General features: G+C 41.6%; 1 protein-coding gene across 1 annotated transcript in view; it reads right to left on the bottom strand.

The window, feature by feature from the left end:
• CLIC4 (chloride intracellular channel 4) overlaps window positions 1–18,317 on the bottom strand; it is a 90,412-nt gene extending 72,095 nt beyond the window's left edge. Inside the window, exon 1 of the mRNA XM_082613302.1 lies at window positions 18,063–18,317. Coding sequence (XP_082469428.1) covers window positions 18,063–18,134 — 72 coding nt within the window. The 5' untranslated portion in view covers window positions 18,135–18,317. The remainder of the gene's footprint in view (window positions 1–18,062) is intronic.
• Between the last annotated feature and the right edge of the window lie 1,517 nt (window positions 18,318–19,834).

Raw genomic sequence — 19,834 nt, 5'->3', positions numbered from 1 at the left:
TTATCTTCAATTCTGAAATAGACTATTTCAGTGCCTACAAAGGGAATACAAACGATACTTCAAAGTCCACAATCATCCCCTGGGTCTGACTTTGGGATCTCGAATCTCAAATATTACACAGGACAGAAAGAACCTTTACAAGCAACACTGAGGCAACACCATAATCTAGCACACGGGTCCCTGCTGAGTCATCAGGAGAATGACAGCAACTCTTGGGGCTTGTGGGCTGTCAAACCACAAACTTAGGGCCAGAACACAGCTGTGGACTCTCCCTTCAATCTTTTTTATTTTGCAAGGAAAAAAAGGTAACTGTTCATTTCAATCGAAAGTAACAATGATTTTGAGGCTCTAAATCAAAACTGCAAATATGAACTGAGCCCAGTGATTTGCATTCTACTCCCAGCTTATTTCTCTGGCTTCTCTATACGAAGATTTCTGTGAACTTAATAGGCATCTGCTTTTTCCCCAATAATGTGATCTTTTATTTCTTCTTTTCCCCCCAGTCTCCTCTGGAATCAACCCTGTTCAAGGGAAGAGGGATAAAAAAAAAGCTTCTGTATATTCCTTCAGCAAATACTTTCTTGAAGAACAATCAAATGAGTTAATACATGTAATGCAGTAAACAGTGCCTGGCACACAGAGAGCACCTCATAAATATTTACATTAGTTCAATTAAGTATGAAATACTCTTCTATATTTCTATCTCATGCATTTGGAAAATGCAACAGAAAAAAAGTCAGTGAGATTAAGCGTCTATTCTAAATATACACAAACCAGATCTTCCTTGCAGTAAAAAGTCCTCCCAGTCAGTGAATTATGATGATTCTCATGGGAAATATTTTCCCCTTTAAGATGATGGTGTAAGTGTTCCTTCCTACATTATAGCTCTTACAGCTGATACTTTTTTTTTTCTTAAAAGCCTTCCCTTGACATGTATCCCCTTCTACCTACCAACCTGTCTCTTCTACACAGCCAAGTTTCTTCTTAGAATTTGGCTTTACTCATTGACCCCACTCTCTTACTTCATCTTCACTATTCCACCCACTCTATTATGGCTTCCCCACCACCACTGCACCAAAGCTGTTACTACTGAGGTTACCGATGACTTCCAGGCTGATAAAGCAAATACACACTCATCTGACTCGACACAACTGGTCGCTTCCTCCTTATAAACTTCTCCTAGTTTCCTTGGTACCTTGCTCTCATAGTTTTCCTCTTCCCACTACTGCTTGATTTCAAGTCCTCCTAGTTCTCCTTCTCCAGATTCTCGATTATACAACCCCTTAGTGTTGTGAGTTCCTCAGAACTTGGTCCTGGGCATTCTCCCTATTCTTCACTCCTCCACAGAATGATCTCACACACTTTAAATACCACATAAACAAACAAACAACTGAAGTATGTGTATACACACACACATACACACACACACTCAAGTCCCAAATCTCCCTACTGTGCCTAGACTTCTTTCTGAGCATCAGGTCTGTACATCCAACTTTCTACTAGACATCTCAGTCATCTCAAACTCATTAAGTCAAAAACTGAACACTGTCTGCTCCTCCTCCATCTCAATAAAAGGCACCTCCATCAACCAGTGATTCTACTAAAATACCCAAGTCATTTTTCACACTTTTCTCTTTCTCAGAACTCCTTTTTCAGTATCTTCCTAGGTACTCCACTTCCAAAATTTATCTCAAATCCATTCTCTTCTCTCCATCACCATCCTAATCCAAACCACCACCATCATCTTCCTGCATCACAACAGCCTGCAAGTAGTGTTCCTTGTTTCCACTCTTGCCTCTCTTCATTTTCCACAGAAGAGCTGGACTACTCATCCTAAAATGCAAATCAAATCATGACACTCCCTTTGAGAACTGCCTTTTTACTAAGGATAAAACTCACATGACGGGACTTCCCTGGTGACGCAGTGGTTAAGAATCCACCCGCCAATGCAAGGCATGTGGGTTCGATCCCTGGTCCAGGAAGATCCCACATGCTGCGCAGCACCTAAGCCCGTGCGCCACAACTACTGAGCCTATGCTCTAGAGCCTGTGAGTCACAACTACTGAGCCCATGCACCACAACTACTGAAGCCCGCGTGCCTAGAGCCTGTGCTCTGCAACAAGAGAAGCAACTGCAATGAGAAGCCGGCATACCACAACGTAGAGCAGCCCCCGATCGCCGCAACTAGAGAAAGCCCGTGCGCAGCAATGAAGACCCAACACAGCCAAAAATAAATACATAAAATAAATTTATATTAAAAAAACCTCACATGACACACAAGAACCTCCATGATGTAGCCTGTCTACTCCTCACTCTACACCTCAGTCTTGTTCTCTCTATTCCAGCCACACTCTCAATTTGTTGAATACTTCCAGCCTTTATATATGCCAATTCCTCCAGCTTGGAATGCTCTTCCTCTCATTCTTCCCCTAATTACTATTCATCCTACAAGTCATTTTCTCAAAGAAGTCCCCATTAAGCTTCCATCTAAATTGAATTTCCTGCCATTCTTTCTCAAGACACCCTGTTCTTTTTTTTTTTTTTTTTTTTAATTAATTTATTTTATCTTATTTTTTTGCTTTATAACAAATTTAATCAGTTATACATATACATATGTTTCCATATCCCCTCCCTTTTGCGTCTCCCTCCCACCCTCCCTATCCCACCCCTCCAGGCGGTCACAAAGTACCGAGCTGATCTCCCTGTGCTATGCGGCTGCTTCCCACTAGCTATCTACCTCACGTTGGTAGTGTATATATGTCCATGCCGCTCTTTCACTTTGTCACAGCTTACCCTTCCCCCTCCCCATATCCTCAAGTCCATTCTCTAGTAGGTCTGTGTCTTTATTCCTGTCTTACACCTATGTTCTTCATGACATTTTTTTTTCTTAAATTCCATATATATGTGTTAGCATACAGTATTTGTCTTTCTCTTTCTGACTTACTTCACTCTGTATGACAGACTCTAGGTCTATCCACCTCATTACAAATAGCTCAATTTCATTTCTTTTTATGGCTGAGTAATATTCCATTGTATATATGTGCCACATCTTCTTTATCCATTCATCCGATGATGGACACTTAGGTTGTTTCCATCTCCGGGCTATTGTAAATAGGGCTGCTATGAACATTTTGGTACATGTCTCTTTTTGAATTATGGTTTTCTCAGGGTATATGCCCAGTAGTGGGATTGCTGGGTCATATGGTAGTTCTATTTGTAGTTTTTTAAGGAACCTCCATACCGTTCTCCATAGCGGCTGTACCAATTCACATTCCCACCAGCAGTGCAAGAGTGTTCCCTTTTTTCCACACCCTCTCCAGCATTTATTGTTTCTAGATTTTTTGATGATGGCCATTCTGACTGGTGTGAGATGATATCTCATTGTAGTTTTGATTTGCATTTCTCTAATGAGTAAAGATGTTGAGCATCCTTTCATGTGTTTGTTGGCAGTCTGTATATCTTCTGTGGAGAAATGTCTTTTTAGGTCTTCTGCCCATTTTTGGATTGGGTTGTTTGTTTTTTTGTTATTGAGCTGCATGAGCTGCTTATAAATTTTGGAGATTAATCCTTTGTCAGTTGCTTCATTTGCAAATATTTTCTCCCATTCTGAGGGTTGTCTTTTGGTCTTGTTTATGGTTTCCTTTGCTGTGCAAAAGCTTTTAAGTTTCATTAGGTCCCATGTGTTTATTTTTGTCTTTATTTCCATTTCTCTAGGAGGTGGGTCAAAAAGGATCTTGCTGTGATTTATGTCATAGAGTGTTCTGCCTATGTTTTCCTCTAAGAGTTTGATAGTGTCTGGCCTTACATTTAGGTCTTTAATCCATTTTGAGCTTATTTTTGTGTATGGTGTTAGGGAGTGATCTAATCTCATACTTTTACATGTCCCTATCCAGTTTTCCCAGCACCACTTATTGAAGAGACTGTCCTTTCTCCACTGTACATTCCTGCCTCCTTTATCAAAGATAAGGTGACCATATGTCCGTGGGTTTAACTCTGGGCTTTCTATCCTGTTCCATTGATCTATCTTTCTGTTTTTGTGCCAGTACCATACTGTCTTGATTACTGTAGCTTTGTAGTATAGTCTGAAGTCAGGGAGCCTGATTCCTCCAGCTCCATTTTTCGTTCTCAAGATTGCTTTGGCTATTCGGGGTCTTTTGTGTTTCCATACAAATTGTGAAATTTTTTGTTCTAGTTCTGTGAAAAATGCCAGTGGTAGTTTGATAGGGATTGCATTGAACCTGTAGATTGCTTTGGGTAGTAGAGTCATTTTCACAATGTTGATTCTTCCAATCCAAGAACATGGTACATCTCTCCATCTATTTGTATCATCTTTAATTTCTTTCATCAGTGTCTTATAATTTTCTGCATACAGGTCTTTTGTCTCCTTAGGTAGGTTTATTCCTAGATATTTTATTCTTTTTGTTGCAATGGTAAATGGGAGTGTTTCCTTGATTTCACTTTCAGATTTTTCATCATCAGTATATAGGAATGCCAGAGATTTCTGTGCATTAATTTTGTATCCTGCAACTTTACCAAATTCATTGATTAACTCTAGTAGTTTTCTGGTAGCATCTTTTGGATTCTCTATGTATAGTATCATGTCATCTGCAAACAGTGACAGCTTTACTTCTTCTTTTCCAATTTGGATTCCTTTTATTTCCTTTTCTTCTCTGATTGCTGTGGCTAAAACTTCCAAAACTAGGTTGAATAAGAGTGGTGAAAGTGGGCAACCTTGTCTAGTTCCTGATCTTAGTGGAAATGGTTTCAGTTTTTCACCATTGAGGACGATGCTGGCTGTGGGTTTGTCATATATGGCCTTTATTATGTTGAGGAAAGTTCCCTCTATGCCTACTTTCTGCAGGGTTTTTATCATAAATGGGTGTTGAATTTTGTCAAAAGCTTTCTCTGCATCTATTGAGATTATCATATGGTTTTTCTCCTTCAATTTGTTAATATGGTGTATCACGTTGATTGATTTGCGTATATTGAAGAATCCTTGCATTCCTGGAATAAACCCCACTTGATCATGGTGTATGATCCTTTTAATGTGCTGTTGGATTCTGTTTGCTAGTATTTTGTTGAGGATTTTTGCATCTATGTTCATCAGTGATATTGGCCTGTAGTTTTCTTTCTTTGTGACATCCTTGCCTGGTTTTGGTATCAAGGTGATGGTGGCCTCGTAGAATGAGTTTGGGAGTGTTCCTCCCTCTGCTATATTTTGGAAGAGTTTCAGAAGGATAGGTGTTAGCTCTTCTCTAAATGCTTGATAGAATTCGCCTGTGAAGCCATCTGGTCCTGGGCTTTTGTTTGTTGGAAGATTTTTTATCACAGTTTCAATTTCAGTGCTTGTGATTGGTCTGTTCATATTTTCTATTTCTTCCTGATTCAGTCTTGGCAGGTTGTGCATTTCTAAGAATTTGTCCATTTCTTCCAGGTTGTCCATTTTATTGGCATAGAGTTGCTTATAGTAATCTCTCATGATCTTTTGTATTTCTGTAGTGTCAGTTGTTACTTCTCCTTTTTCATTTCTAATTCTATTGATTTGAGTCTTCTCCCTTTTTTTCTTGATGAGTCTGGCTAATGGTTTATCAATTTTGTTTATCTTCTCAAAGAACCAGCTTTTAGTTTTATTGATCTTTGCTATCGTTTCCTTCATTTCTTTTTCATTTATTTCTGATCTGATTTTTATGATTTCTTTCCTTCTGCTAACTTTGGGATGTTTTTGTTCTTCTTTCTCTAATTGCTTTAGGTGCAAGGTTAGGTTGTTTATTCGAGATGTTTCCTGTTTCTTAAGGTGGGATTGTATTGCTATAAACTTCCCTCTTAGAACTGCTTTTGCTGCATCCCATAGGTTTTGGGTCGTCGTGTCTCCATTGTCATTTGTTTCTAGGTATTTTTTAATTTCCTCTTTGATTTCTTCAGTGATCACTTCGTTATGAAGTAGTGTATTGTTTAGCCTCCATGTGTTTGTATTTTTTACAGATCTTTTCCTGTAATTGATATCTAGTCTCATAGCATTGTGGTCGGAAAAGATACTTGATACAATTTCAATTTTCTTAAATTTACCAAGGCTTGATTTGTGACCCAAGATATGATCTATCCTGGAGAATGTTCCATGAGCACTTGAGAAAAATGTGTATTCTGTTGTTTTTGGATGGAATGTCCTATAAATATCAATTAAGTCCATCTTGTTTAATGTATCATTTAAAGCTTGTGTTTCCTTATTTATTTTCATTTTGGAAGATCTGTCCATTGGTGAAAGTGGGGTGTTAAAGTCCCCTACTATGAGTGTGTTACTGTCGATTTCTCCTTTTATGGCTGTTAGTATTTGCCTTATGTATTGAGGTGCTCCTATGTTTGGTGCATAAATATTTACAATTGTTATATCTTCTTCTTGGATCGATCCCTTGATCATTAGGTAGTGTCCTTCTTTGTCTCTTCTAGTAGTCCTTATTTTAAAGTCTATTTTGTCTGATATGAGAATTGCTACTCCAGCTTTCTTTTGGTTTCCATTTGCATGGAATATCTTTTTCCATCCCCTTACTTTCAGTCTGTATGTGTCTCTAGGTCTGAAGTGGGTCTCTTGTAGACAGCATATAGATGGGTCTTGTTTTTGTATCCATTCAGCCACTCTGAAGACACCCTGTTCTTGTCCTTAATGTAATTATATACTATATTTGTGTATTTTTTTAACATATGTCTCTCTCACTAGACAACAGGTTCCACGAGGTCTTAAAATATTCAAATACAACACATCACAAACTAAACTCCTGATCTCTCCACCAGAACTAGCCCTTCCCAAAGGCTTCCCCATCTCAGTTAATGGCAACTCCATCATTCTAGTTGTTCAGAACAAAAATCTCAGAATCATCTTTGACTTCTCCTTCTTTCACGTTCCACATCCAATTCATCAGGAAATCCTGTGATCTCCATCTTAGAAATATATCCAGAATTAGACTGCTTCTCACCTCAGTCCAAGCCACCATCATTTCTTGCCTGAATTACTAAACAGCCTCCTATTTAGTCTCCTTGATTCTGCCCTCGCCTCCCTATGCTACTTTCTGCAAGGCTACATACTCAACAGAATGTCCTGTTAAATCGAAAAGAGCACACCCCCCTATCATTCTCTATACTCCTTACCCTATTTCATTTTTCTTCATAGCACTTTTCACTAGTAGACATAGGTTTATTTTTTGCCTCCCCCAACTGAATATGAATGCCATAATGTTCTTTGATGTACCCAAGTCCCTAGAACAGTGCTTCACTATTTGTTAAACGATTGAATGAAAAAAGAACAAATACTACTCTGGCAGGCAGAAATTGAAGGTAGGGGGAGAGGCTAGCAAAGCCAAAGATAATTCAAATGAAAGAAACAAGAGCAAAAATCTTCCATGAAGGCAGAGTAGTACAGGGCATGTTGAGGACCCATCTGCCTAGAACATGAGGTATATTTGTAGCTGCAGTGGGGGAAAAGACTGAAAACACAAGTCAGGATCATGATCTGAAAGACTATGAATGCTAGATCATGGAGTTTGTATCTAATCCAATAAACAACTAGAGAAAGTAGGATCCATTTAAGATTTATGGCAAGAAGTATCCCAGTTTTATTTTAGACAAAATTACAGAATATAACACAACTAATTATTGAGGGAAAGGATAAAAGTTTCTTCAAACTGATAATATACAATACTTGGTAGATTCAGTAATACTAACTACCCTTCATCTGTCAGAATACAACATAAACATTTCACTCATCTCTAAGTCAATTATGTCATGTAGGTTGCCACATAAATCATTTCTGAAGGTCTTAATTCAACTGGACTTTAAAAAGCACAGGAGACAAAAAGTCACTGTATTACATGGGAAAAAGCCATCATCAACCATGGCTCATTTACTCATCCTCTGTCCATTAAGCTGTTCTGTAAGCTCCTTGAAGACAAGGGAACCTGTTCTTGTTTCTTTCCCTCTCCAGCACTTAGTGCATGGAAAGTATTCAATATTTGCTTCCATAATGATCCCTATACTGTACTCGACTGTTCCTAGACAAAGATTGCATCTTATATCCTCCAACTATAAAATGGGCATACCTCACCTACTAGACAGTTACTGAAGGGGAAAATTAATACTAAAAAATAATTTGACTTTTCAAAACAGATTTCTTCTAAAGAGCACAAAGGAGGGCCTACCTTCAAACCATTTAATCAATATCTATACTATGAGCAATTCTAGGTGTTGGCAGATTTCACAACATAAAAGCTTCCCTTCTTCAAGCAGAGATCAAACAGGGTAAATGTTCTTTTAGTGCCATTAGGAAGGTAAATCCAATCTGAGTTTCTCTGATAAAAACTAAATAAAGTAAATTTTCTTTAAACCAACTCACTTAACTCAATACATGTTACATATTAGATTGGGCTTCACTGTGCATTCTTCCAAGAATTCTGCTGTCATGAAGAACATTAAAACATTATACATAAAATGTCATCAATAATTCACACAAGTTTATGAATAAGATTAGGACACATAACAAAATAGCAACAACAGTCATTTCAAGAAAAAGGGGATATAAATAATTTTTACTTTATGGTGCTTTTCTGTGTTCTAAGTTATCTACAGTAAACAACTGTTGCTTTTATAACTGGAAAAAAACATTTTTTTAAAGCACAATACATACAAATGAATATACTAGGAAGCAGAAGGAAAATGACATTACTTTTCAAATTTAGGGCCAATATTTAAACTAAAACAGACTAAGGTTAGATACTATTTATTCTGAGTCACTTTTTTTAGGTACATTTGCAATCAAGGGTCCTGCTGACAATTACAAAATGTAAGTAAAGTCTATGTTATTGATGGCTAGCAACAGTTTTTACTTGAGTTAATGAAGAATCAAAAAGCACTCAACATTTTTAAATCAAAAATTTAGATTCCTGTGTTAACTAAAATATTCTGTAACTTAGAGGATCAAATAATACAAAACTTCACACTCTTCATAAGTTTATGTCTCTGCAAATTTTTCAGTTAAGTCTTGTGCATATGTATATTCAAAGCCAAAATTTCATTTAAGTCTAACCATCTTCTTTTTCTGTCGATTAGTCTATGTAGTCTGGTCTCACCACTCTTCCATTTCCCTACGTAGCACAACGGCCTGATTCGGTTGTCTTTAGCTTTTGATGAACTTTCACTCTAGCAATCTACCACCTGGTGTCCACCTCCATAATAAAGCAACTGGTTGTTAGCTGAGGAAAACATGCATAGAACTCACATATTCTTTAAAAAGTTCTTAATTACTTCAGCTTTCATCTAATTGTTTGTTTTTGTATTCTCCAATGTTTGTTCAGATTCTCCTTTTTCCTTCTCTCACACATACAATAGCTATGCTGCATGATGGTAAAATTCAATACTTAAATTATTACAGACGATTGACATTTTTACTATTCTAATGAAAACTTAATCCTTTTCACAAAAATGAATTATTTCACCTGTAAAGTTGGAAGTAATAATTTTATTACCAAAAAAATGTAAAAAACCTGTTACACCTCTTGCTTAGAGTCACACTGTATTTCAGCTCTAAGCAAAGCAAAAAAAAAAAAAAAAATCTACAGAACAAAATCTATGCTCTGAGGGTCAATACATGGCCCTGGTTCTATATTGCTACTTCTTCAAAATATATTTTTTTAATTTATTTGTTTTATTTATTTATTTTTGGCTGCATTGGATCTTCGTTGCGGTACACGGGCTTCTCATTGCAGTGGCTTCTCTTGTTGCAGAGCACGGGCTGTAGGCACACGGGCTTCAGGAGTTGTGGCGCACGGGCTTCAGGAGTTGTGGCTTGCGGGCTCTAAAGCACAGGCTCAGTAGTTGTGGTGCACGGGCTTAGTTGCTCCGCGGCATGTGGAATCTTCCTGGACCAGGGCTCGAACCCGTGTCCCCTGCATTGGCAGGTGGATGCTTAACAACTGCACCACCAGGGAAGCCCTCTTCAAAATATTGATATTAAAATATAAAAGACTCCTAGGCCATCTTTGGCACAACTTTCAAATATAATCTCATTTATCTACATAAGTTGTTATTTTCATAAATTTATACTAATACAGTCTCCTGGTTGTTGTTTTTTGGTTTTTGGGTTTTTTTGCGGTACGCAGGCCTCTCACTGTTGTGGCCTCTCCTGTTGCGGAGCACAGGCTCCAGACGCGCAGGCTCAGTGGCCATGGCTCACGGGCCCAGCGGCTCCGCGGCATGTGGGATCCTCCCAGACTGGGGCACGAACCCGTATCCCCTGCATCGGCAGGTGGACTCAACCACTGCGCCACCAGGGAAGCCCTGGTTTTATATTTGAAATAAAGGAAAATAACAGAAACCAAACAAGGCTAACTGATATTCCTTATACCATTTCTTGGTACTGAGCACTGACGGATAAAAGTCAGGTCTCCAAAAAGACAAAAGGATTAAAACCTCCAAGAGAATTCACAAACTGATGCCCTGAATTAAGTTTAGATTTCTGTTAAATCATACTTGGACAGTTTGTAATCACGACCTTAATGTTATTTTCCTTCAGAAACTCCCTTTCCATTTTCTACAGGAACCTATACAATGGGCAAACCTATCCTAACTTACTCCGCTACTTGATCAAAATCTTAATTCATGCCTTAATCACACTTCCCATCCTGGCTAACAAATTTCCCTTTTATAGACTCACTAATTCCCTATTCAGGAGACATTAGAACATTGAGGCTCCACAGTGCCAATGAAACAGGAAGTGGGAAAGTCTTGCTCACCACCCTTTTACCAGCTTCCAGGCATCTCTGTAAGCATCCTTCCTAACTAACTCAGATTTTTAGTGACAGCCAGGTCCTCCGCATTGCCTCTTTCCTATTATTATTCATACCATTAGGCTTTTTTTTTTAATTGACGTATAGTTGATTTACAGTGCCGTGTTAGTTTCAGGTGTACAGCACAGTAATTCAGTTTTATACACACACACACACACTTTCTTTTTCAGATTCTTTTCCTTTATAGGTTATTATGAAATATTGAGCATAGTTCCCTGTGCTATACAGCAGGTCCTTGTTGGTTGTCTCCTTTATGTACAGTAGTGTGTATATGTTAATCCCAACCTCCTAATTTATCCCTCCCACCCACCCGCCCCTTACCGTTGGACTTTTCATGTGTTCAGTCACCTTGTCTCAGAATCCTCCCATCTCTTACCCATTTGGGGCCCCTTTCTCTCAGAATTTTACATTTAACCAAAATTATCACCTTGGCCTTTGCTCAGAGGGGCACTGTTAGGTCTTCAAGAACAGCTCAGACAAAACATAGTAAGAATAGAGTTCCCATTAACTTCACATTTTTACATTCATTTCTATCTCCTGAATTTTCCCCTATGGAAATCTCAAATGAATGTCAAACCAATTCATCCAATGTAACACTCTCTTGATGTTGAATTAGTTTTTGTTCAATTATTAAAACAAAGTTCTCAGCATCATTGTCTATAGAAAATTTATTTCATCTGTCTGTGTTTAAAAAAAAAAAAAAAAAAAAAAAAAGCCTGCACTCAAAACAAAATATAAAGAACTCCCAGGCTTCCCTGGTGGCGCAGTGGTTAAGAATCCGCCTGCAAGTGCAGGGCACACGGGTTCAAGCCCTGGTCCGGGAAGATCCCACATGCCGCGGAGCAACAATGCCCGTGCACCACAGCTACCGAGCCTGCGCTCTAGAGCCCGCAAGCCACAACTACTGAGCCCATGCACCACAACTACTGAAGTCCACGCCCCTAAAGCCTGTGCTCCGCAACGAGAAGCCACCGCAATGAGAAGCCCGCGCACCTCAACAAAGAGTAGCCCCCACTCGCCGCAACTAGAGAAAGCCCGTGTGCAGCAATGAAGACCCAACGCAGCCAAAAATAAATAAATAAATAAAATTAATTTTTAAGAAAAAGAACTCCCATTTTATACTGTAAAAAAACAGCTGAGAGTTTGTCCACCTGTACAATCCATTTGCACCTTCCCAAATGCTGCTGGGAAGTTGTTGAATAGACAGCAATCCAAAAAGTAGGGAAGTGTTGGGAGGACAAACAAGACTAAAAGTTAGGTTTTAAAAGTCTCATTCTCAACTTTTAAATAACTTCTCTCCCTGGCACTATGGGTTTGAATCATTGTTGGGTCCTTCTTCTTCGAAAGTATCATCTGTCTACTGTTCCCTGCATAACGAGTTTACGAATGGTGTCAAAACTAATATTCCCATTCTTGGTTATTCCCAATGCACTTATTCCAGCCACTTTTTCAAGGTCAAGTTAAAGCTTACTTCCCTCTTTCCCCATATGTCCTGGCCCAACTTAATGTGAACCACACTTGGCTCATTAAGCATGTACCATCCTGTATTGTTTTCTTTCCAATAAAATTTATAAACCTAAAGGTAGAAAATGTTTAATAATTTCTTATATCTCCCATAGTACCTAATAATTTCTTATATCTCCCATAGTACCTAATAATTTCTTATATCTCCCATAGTACCTAACTCAGTATTAGGCACTTCCTTCATGACAACAAATGCTTTAAATCACAGATAATAAGATGGAAGTGACTTTAACGATCATGTAGCCCAAACCTTTCTTCTATACCTTGCCTGTATGAATTATGTTCGACACTCAGAATGCCACCATTTAGAACAATAGTTCCTAATCCCCCCAAAATATAATGGTTCCTAATCCCCCCCAAAAAAGACTAATATAGAATTTTAAATGTAATTTCAAGGATTTACAGAATCCCCTGAATTCTATTAATGAAGCCCACATTTAAGAATAATATACTATTGGAGGGGGCTTCCCTGGTGGCACAGTGGTTGAGAGTCCACCTGCCAATGCAGGGGACACGGGTTCGAGCCCTGGTCCAGGAAGATCCCACATGCCGCAGAGCAACTAGGCCCGTGAGCCACAACTACTGAGCCTGCACGTCTGGAGCCTGTGCTCCTCAACAAGAGAGGCCGCGATAGTGAGAGGCCCGCGCACCGTGATGAAGAGTGGCCCCCCCTTGCCGCAACTAGAGAAAGCCCTCACACAGAAACGAAGACCCAACACAGCCAAAAATAATAAATTAATTTTTTTAAAAGCCTATTAAAAAAAAAAAAGATAGATAGATAGATAGATAGATAGATTATTGGAGGGGGGACTTCCCTAGTGGTCCAGTGGTTAAGAATCCGCCTTCCAATGCAGGGGATGTGGGTTTGATCTCTGGTCAGGGAACTAGGATTCCACATGCCACGGGGCAACTAAGCCCGCAAGCAGCAACTACTGAGCCCTCGGGCCACAACTAGAAAGCCCGCATGCCACAACTGCAGAGCCCATGCGCTCTGGAGCCCGTGCGCCACAACTAGAGAGAAGCCCGCACGCCGCAAGGAAGAGCCCACGTGCTGCAATGAAAGATCCCCCGTGCTGCAATTAAGACCCGACACAGCCAAACAGATAAATAAATAAATATTTTTTTTAAAAAAGAATAATATACTTTTGGGAATTCCCTGGAAGCCCAGTGGTTAGGACTCTGCATTTTCACTGCCAAGGGACTGGGTTCAATCCCTGGTCGGAGAACTAAGATCCTGCAAAGCCACACTGTATGGCCAAAAAAAAGAAAAAGAAAAAAGAAAAAAAAGAATATACTATCATCAACAACAAAAATAGGTGTCTACTGTGTGCCAAGCACTATTCCTAATACTTTACATAGACTGATATATGGTTAGATCATATTTCCCAGCACTCCTTGCAGTTAGACGAAACCTTGTGATTAAAGTTCTCCCCACTGGAGTATGAAAGGAAGTGACAGGTAGAAGAAGTTCTGGGCTGGGGGCCTTGAGATGAGCCTCCTCCATACTCTTCACCTCCCACTGCTGCAACCAGGACTTCTCAGCAACCAGCTCTGTCAACTTCGGAGGACAATGCTATGGGAGTTGGTGGAAAAAGAAGCTGGAAAGACTTTGGTCCCTAAATGACTCTAAGGAGAAAAGCCACCACCATCTAGAACACCCTCCCTGGGCTGCTAAGTGAGAAAGGAAATAAGCTTCCATTTTGTCTGAACCACTGTTTGAGCAGATTACAGTATTTCTTACAGGAGCTTAGACTACCCTAATTAATACACATAGATCACCAGTTAATCCCCTCGGCAACCCTATAAAATTGTGTTATTATTATTATCCTGACATTAGAGGTCAAGAAACTGAGGTACTGAGAACTTAAGAAACTTCCCTGACACACTACTAGAAGCCAGATTCAAGCCAAGCAGTCTGGCTCCAGGGTCCACACACATTAAAAATCCTGCCAAATATCTCAAAAGAAGCATTCTTATGTGTTAAGCCACTCTGCGCCAGATTAACTTTTTACACCACCCCAATTCTAACAGTTTAGGGATGACTGCCAACAGTGAGTGTCCCAATGCAAAATGGCATGCCAACAACTTTAAATTCCAACCAATAAAACTAAACTCTGCAAAGGGACTCCTCCTAAACCAAAATCAGAAATACCATCACATCATACCAAAGATTCTAGTGGGGGCTGGGTGAAAGCAGCAGTGTCAATAGGAGTTAGGCATATACAAGGAAAGGAAAAATCCAAAAATTCAGTCTCTTCTCAACTTCTCTCATTTTGTTGTTCAACACAATATTTACTTTTACCCAATACAGAAATCTTGGCTTCCAAATTCTGAACGTAACCAAGAAGAAATATTGGCAGAAAATATATGGCAGATACATGAAAAGCTCAGAAGTACCAAAAAAATGGAGGGGAAAAAAGATAGATAAAACCACACAGTTTTGGAGGATGGAGGCTAGGCAAAGTTGAACAAATGAAGGACCAACGTTTGAGAGTCAGACTACCAGGCTCTAATAAGTAAGTAGCTCTCAATTCCGAAGCATGCCAGACACATATATTGACACCAAAATGCTCAGAAAGAAGGAAACAATCTCATTTCAACTATTTGGTACCCTCTTTGGTACCGACTCAGAACAATATACAGACCTTACCCTCAAGGAACTTACTGCCTATCTAGCAGGGGAGATGAGCATACAAATAAGTATATACAAAATGACACACAACTAGCATTTATTTACTTACTGTGTACTAGACACTGTTCTAAGCTTATTATCACCACATATATTAACTAATTTAATCCCATGAGGTTGGTCTATTAATATCCCACCTATGCAAATGAGGCAGAGAGGTTTATGTGTCCTGGGACACACAATTAGTAAGTGGACAAATTGGATTAGAAACCCGGGCAGCAGATAAGAGACCTTATGACCTTGCTAAAGGGCTTGAACTTCACCCTGTTAATCAGTGGTCCCCAAGTGGGGCTGGTGTATCAAAATATATACATCTACTAGGCCCCGCAGGGTAGGGAAAGAGGGCATTCTAACTCTTGAGGATGACTGCCTTTGTAAGCCTCTTTTACTATTGGGAGGGTACTCTATCCTATAGGTGTTGGGGTAAACAAACAAAAATGGAGCACTGCTGTTATACAAGTGATGAGGATTCACTGGGCTCATGGACAGACAACTCCAAAAACAATACTCACAAGGAAAGAAATGTAGCTGTGAGTCCAGTCACACTAGTTGGGAAAGTCCTAGCCTATTTCTGTTCAATTTAATGCTACCTAAACAGGTGGCACTTTTAAACTCATTTCCTTTAAGTGTAGATAATAGTTTTCTGCTACAAACTCAGATATCTCTTGGCAGAATAATTAACACTGCTTAACACACCACACTGGACAACCACAGCCTCTGCCCTTTCACTGCTTTCAAAATAATTGTATTTACAAGGGGATTTTCCCCCATTTGCATTTCCCACACATAGATTTTGGAAATCAAGAACACTCTTTACTACAATTTACCTGGCCCCTTTTTCCCCTTTGAAACAGCTATGCTGATTTACATCAGTATAAAGTTTTACCTATGCCGAACCACAGGACAGCAGAAAACATTGCATCTCTCACTTCACAAAGGAGGAAAACAAGTCTCAGAGAGGGAAAACAACTTGCCCAGGTTAAACCAGCCAGTGAGTACAGAACTGTGACTTGAACCTGGTCTCTGCCAACAAGCCCAGTGACAAAGGCTTACAACTAGTGATAAGCAGGATGCTTTTAGGTGGCTCACGAACATTTTTTCTTTTAATAGTTATGCACACACACACACAAAATAGTTATGTATATAAGAAATATATTCACCACACCTAATCCACATTTTCACAGGTATTGCTTAGGGCAATGTGTTTATGTTTTTTAAAAAACGGGCTGAATTTAGTAAATAATAATACCAATTCAACACATATATGGAAAACTAAGAAGGGGTATGCAAGTGACTAAAGTTTGGTAAACACCTCTCTCCTTCTAACAAAAGTTAAATTAATAGTAAGTAGGGCATTAAGCATTGATCTCCTCATCTCTAATTCATATAATTTATTTCTTTTTCTTGTCTTATTGTATTGGCTAGACCCCAGTACAATGCTGAAAAGAAGCCATTACTGATAGTACCCTTATCTGACACTAAACTTAATGATACTTCTAAAGTAACATGTTTAAGAAACATGTTTTTTAAGTGTTTAGTAGATACACTGTTTTTGAATTTATGGAAATTCATTCCTATTCCTGGCTCAGTGAAATTTTTTGAACATTTATCTCTGACCCACTCTTCTTCCTTTTTCTTATTTCAGGTTTCTTCCTACATTCCCTGCATCTCAAAGTACTATATCTGCCACTCGAAGCAACTGAGACTCTTTGAAGATATTCTGGGGGTTCTATACCTGTCTGTTGTTTCAGTTCCCTGAATCAAAATGTTTCTAAAACTGATAACTGAAAGAAAATCCTAAAACAAACACTGTTTCCATCACTTGCAGATCATTTCTTCTTTCCATGTCTTAAACACACCCTTTAGTGTCTCCCGTTCTTTAAAATAAAAACTCAGGAAAAAAAGAATAAAATTGTTCTGGATTTCTGTTAAACTCTCCAATTCAGAGCTTGGTTCTGAAAGAGCCTGCTTAAGTAAGTGACTAAGAAAGAAAATCTCGAGGATTTTAAAGAAGTCTTGAGGAAGGCAGTTGAATCCAGATGTTCATAACTTCTATCTTTCTTCTTTGCTAAAACGAAAAATATTAAAGAAAAAAGGAAAGGGCTAGAGGTAGTACTTGTCTACAAATATGGTAGTTTCAGGATATATAAACTGAAAAGACCAGAAGGGAAAAATCAACCCTTTAAAGCCCAAGCAAGTGAGGAGTTCTTTCCCTCATCAGTTTTTCTTTCAAAACAAAAGGGCACACACAATCCTTCCCGAGGCAGCAACACCGAGGGGAGCAGCCAAAATGTTGCATCATACAAAACACTCGCGCTTGAGAAACAAGAAAATCAGATGGTGGTAAAATAACTAAGACAGAAAAACACAAGTTGGGAATCTCGGTCTTTTCCTGAGGCCCAGGAATGTCTGCTCTTTTTAAAAAATTGTTTCAGATGGAATCGAAAATTAAAGTTACAGTTTCCTACCAGCCGGGAGCGAAACGCTCAGAAAGCGTTCAAATAAGTTCAGCTCATCAGCTCACAACGGGCTCGAGGCTTCGCCTCCCCGGGCTGGGGGTGAACTTGGGAGAGCCGAGGGCTGGGGTGGGGTGAGGTGAGGTCGGGCGTCCGGGCGGTGGCGGGGGAGAGGGGGTGACAGGACACACCCGTGCCCGGGTCCCAGGGGCTGGCGGCTTCCGGGGCACCCGGGGGGAGGGGGGCAGCTCGTCCCACCCGGACGCGGGACGACGGTGCGGCGTCCGCCGAGGCCAGCGCGGCGGGAGGCGGTGCCCCCCCGTCCAGCAGTGCTGTCTTTCTGGGGTCCCGGTCCCAACCCGGCTCCCTCGACGGGCCTCGGCGGCGGGAAGGCGCGGGTGGCCGAAGACAATGGCCCGGGGGCGCGGGAGCAGCGCTCCCCCTCGGCCCGGGCACGGGGCGCCGCGCGGGGGCGCTGCGGCTGAGGAGCGCCCAGGGACGCCGCCCCCCGCGGCCGGGCGAGCGCCGGGGGCTCGGCGGGGTGGGACGGAGGCGAGCATTCACCTTGACGAAGAGCTCGATGATGGGTTCTTTGTCCTCCTCCTTCAACCCGTTCAGAGGCATCGACAACGCCATGGCCGGTTCGGCTGGACTCCGCGGTCGGCGACGGCTGCTTCTGCTCCGGGGCTGCTCTAGCTACGGGCTCCCGCTGCGTTGCGCCTCCCTGGACAGTCCCGGCGTCTAACTCGCCTCAGCCTCGGCGCCTCAGGGTCGGTTCCTCACCACCGCCCCACGCCCAGCGCGCGACTCTTAAGTGAGCCGCAGCCCCAGCCTTTTCAAGTCGCTGGGCGGGGTACCGGGGGCGGGGCCTCGTTAGGGGCGGGGCCAAAGCTCGGCGTCTCGGGACTCCCGTGAGGAAAGAGGACAGCCCGGGCTCGGGGGCGCGGCCTCGGGTGAGGGAGGTGGGCGGACAGCTCTGGCTCCTCGAGGCAGCTAAGGCGGCTTGACCTAGGCTCGGGGGAGCGGCCTCGGTGGGGACCGAACGAAGCCAAGGCTTGGGCGGGCGGTGGGCGGGACTCTGAGCCTCGCCTCCAGAGGAGACGGAAGGGAAAGGGGACCAGCGCCTGACACCGCCTCCCGCCGAAGCGCGGGCGCGTCCTCGCAGCTGCTGCTGGCGCTGTGCCAGGTGACCTCAGCTTTCCGTCGCCTGGAGAGGCAAGAAGGCGCCTCCCGTCTTCTCCCCTGCTGCAGCCCCCAGGACTCATCGCCCTTTCCCGCAGAGGTCGCCTCCCCAACGCCCTGTGTTAGGCGGAGCTCCCTTTTCCCTTTTGGGAAAGTTTTCATCCCCTTAGAAACACCGTTTTTTCCCTCCTCTGACTTCTTCATTTTCCCGTTTGAGTCTCCCGTCACTTCTGTCTTGGGAACCAGCGTATTCACAAATATTTATGAGGCCCTACATTGTTCCAGGCCCCCGGCGATCAACAGCACGGACGCGATCCCTCTCCTCTGAGAGCCTACAGTCTTGAACGGCAACCCCAGTGCCTGAAGGCTACAACGAACTCCCAAGCCGTTGTCGATACGGTTCCCCTTTCCTGGCGTGATTTCTTTCCCCATTCACCGGGCAAACCTGAGTGTGGTTTGCCAGACCTGCTTTACCCAATTCTCTGATTCTCCTCCGGTGGGGAAGGGAGAAATTCACATTTTAACAAGCACCAGGACTTTTTTTTTTTTTCACTATTACTTGGTACTGTTGCTCTAAATCTACCTACACTTTCAATCTTAGTCAATGAATACATTTGGCTGATTAACAACAGAGTCTACTGTTTGCTAAAGATAGCACCAGGACATTTTTGATGTAGGTGGTCCTCAAACTGGAAAAACTGTACTGGGGTTTGAAGCCACTGGGGACAGGGGCTGTGATACTTTGAGCCAGGCACCGGGTCTGGGTTTGCTACTGCTGAATGCCTGGGGCAAATGTCACCCCCTCTGGAAACAGTTACTTGTCCCGTCTTATGACTTTCGGTAATGCATGACTCAACTACTCCTCCTCACCTTCCAGTTTAAGTTGAAGGCTGAGTCCTGAGAGGGCCAGCCCTAGGTTTGTCTTTCCACACCCTCAGTGCATAGCACATGTCAGAACGTTTGAACAAACTGAAGGTATGTGTGAAAATACAGTGAAAGGACGAGCAGTTTCTCCCTCTCCCAGTCTATAGCAAGTTGCTCAAAGATTCTTGCAGGGACTCTGTTAAAGAAGCATCCTACCCCAGAGCACATGATCTGGAGTCAGACTAAGTCCTGAAACTGCAAGATCCTGAAATCCCTAAGCCTCAGTTTCA

Source organism: Mesoplodon mirus, assembly GCF_964341445.2.
Source record: "Mesoplodon mirus genome assembly, chromosome: 3".
NCBI classification, from domain to species: Eukaryota; Metazoa; Chordata; class Mammalia; order Artiodactyla; family Ziphiidae; genus Mesoplodon; species Mesoplodon mirus.
Note: the sequence above shows the minus strand (reverse complement) of the source record. Positions and strands in the feature narration are given on the sequence as shown.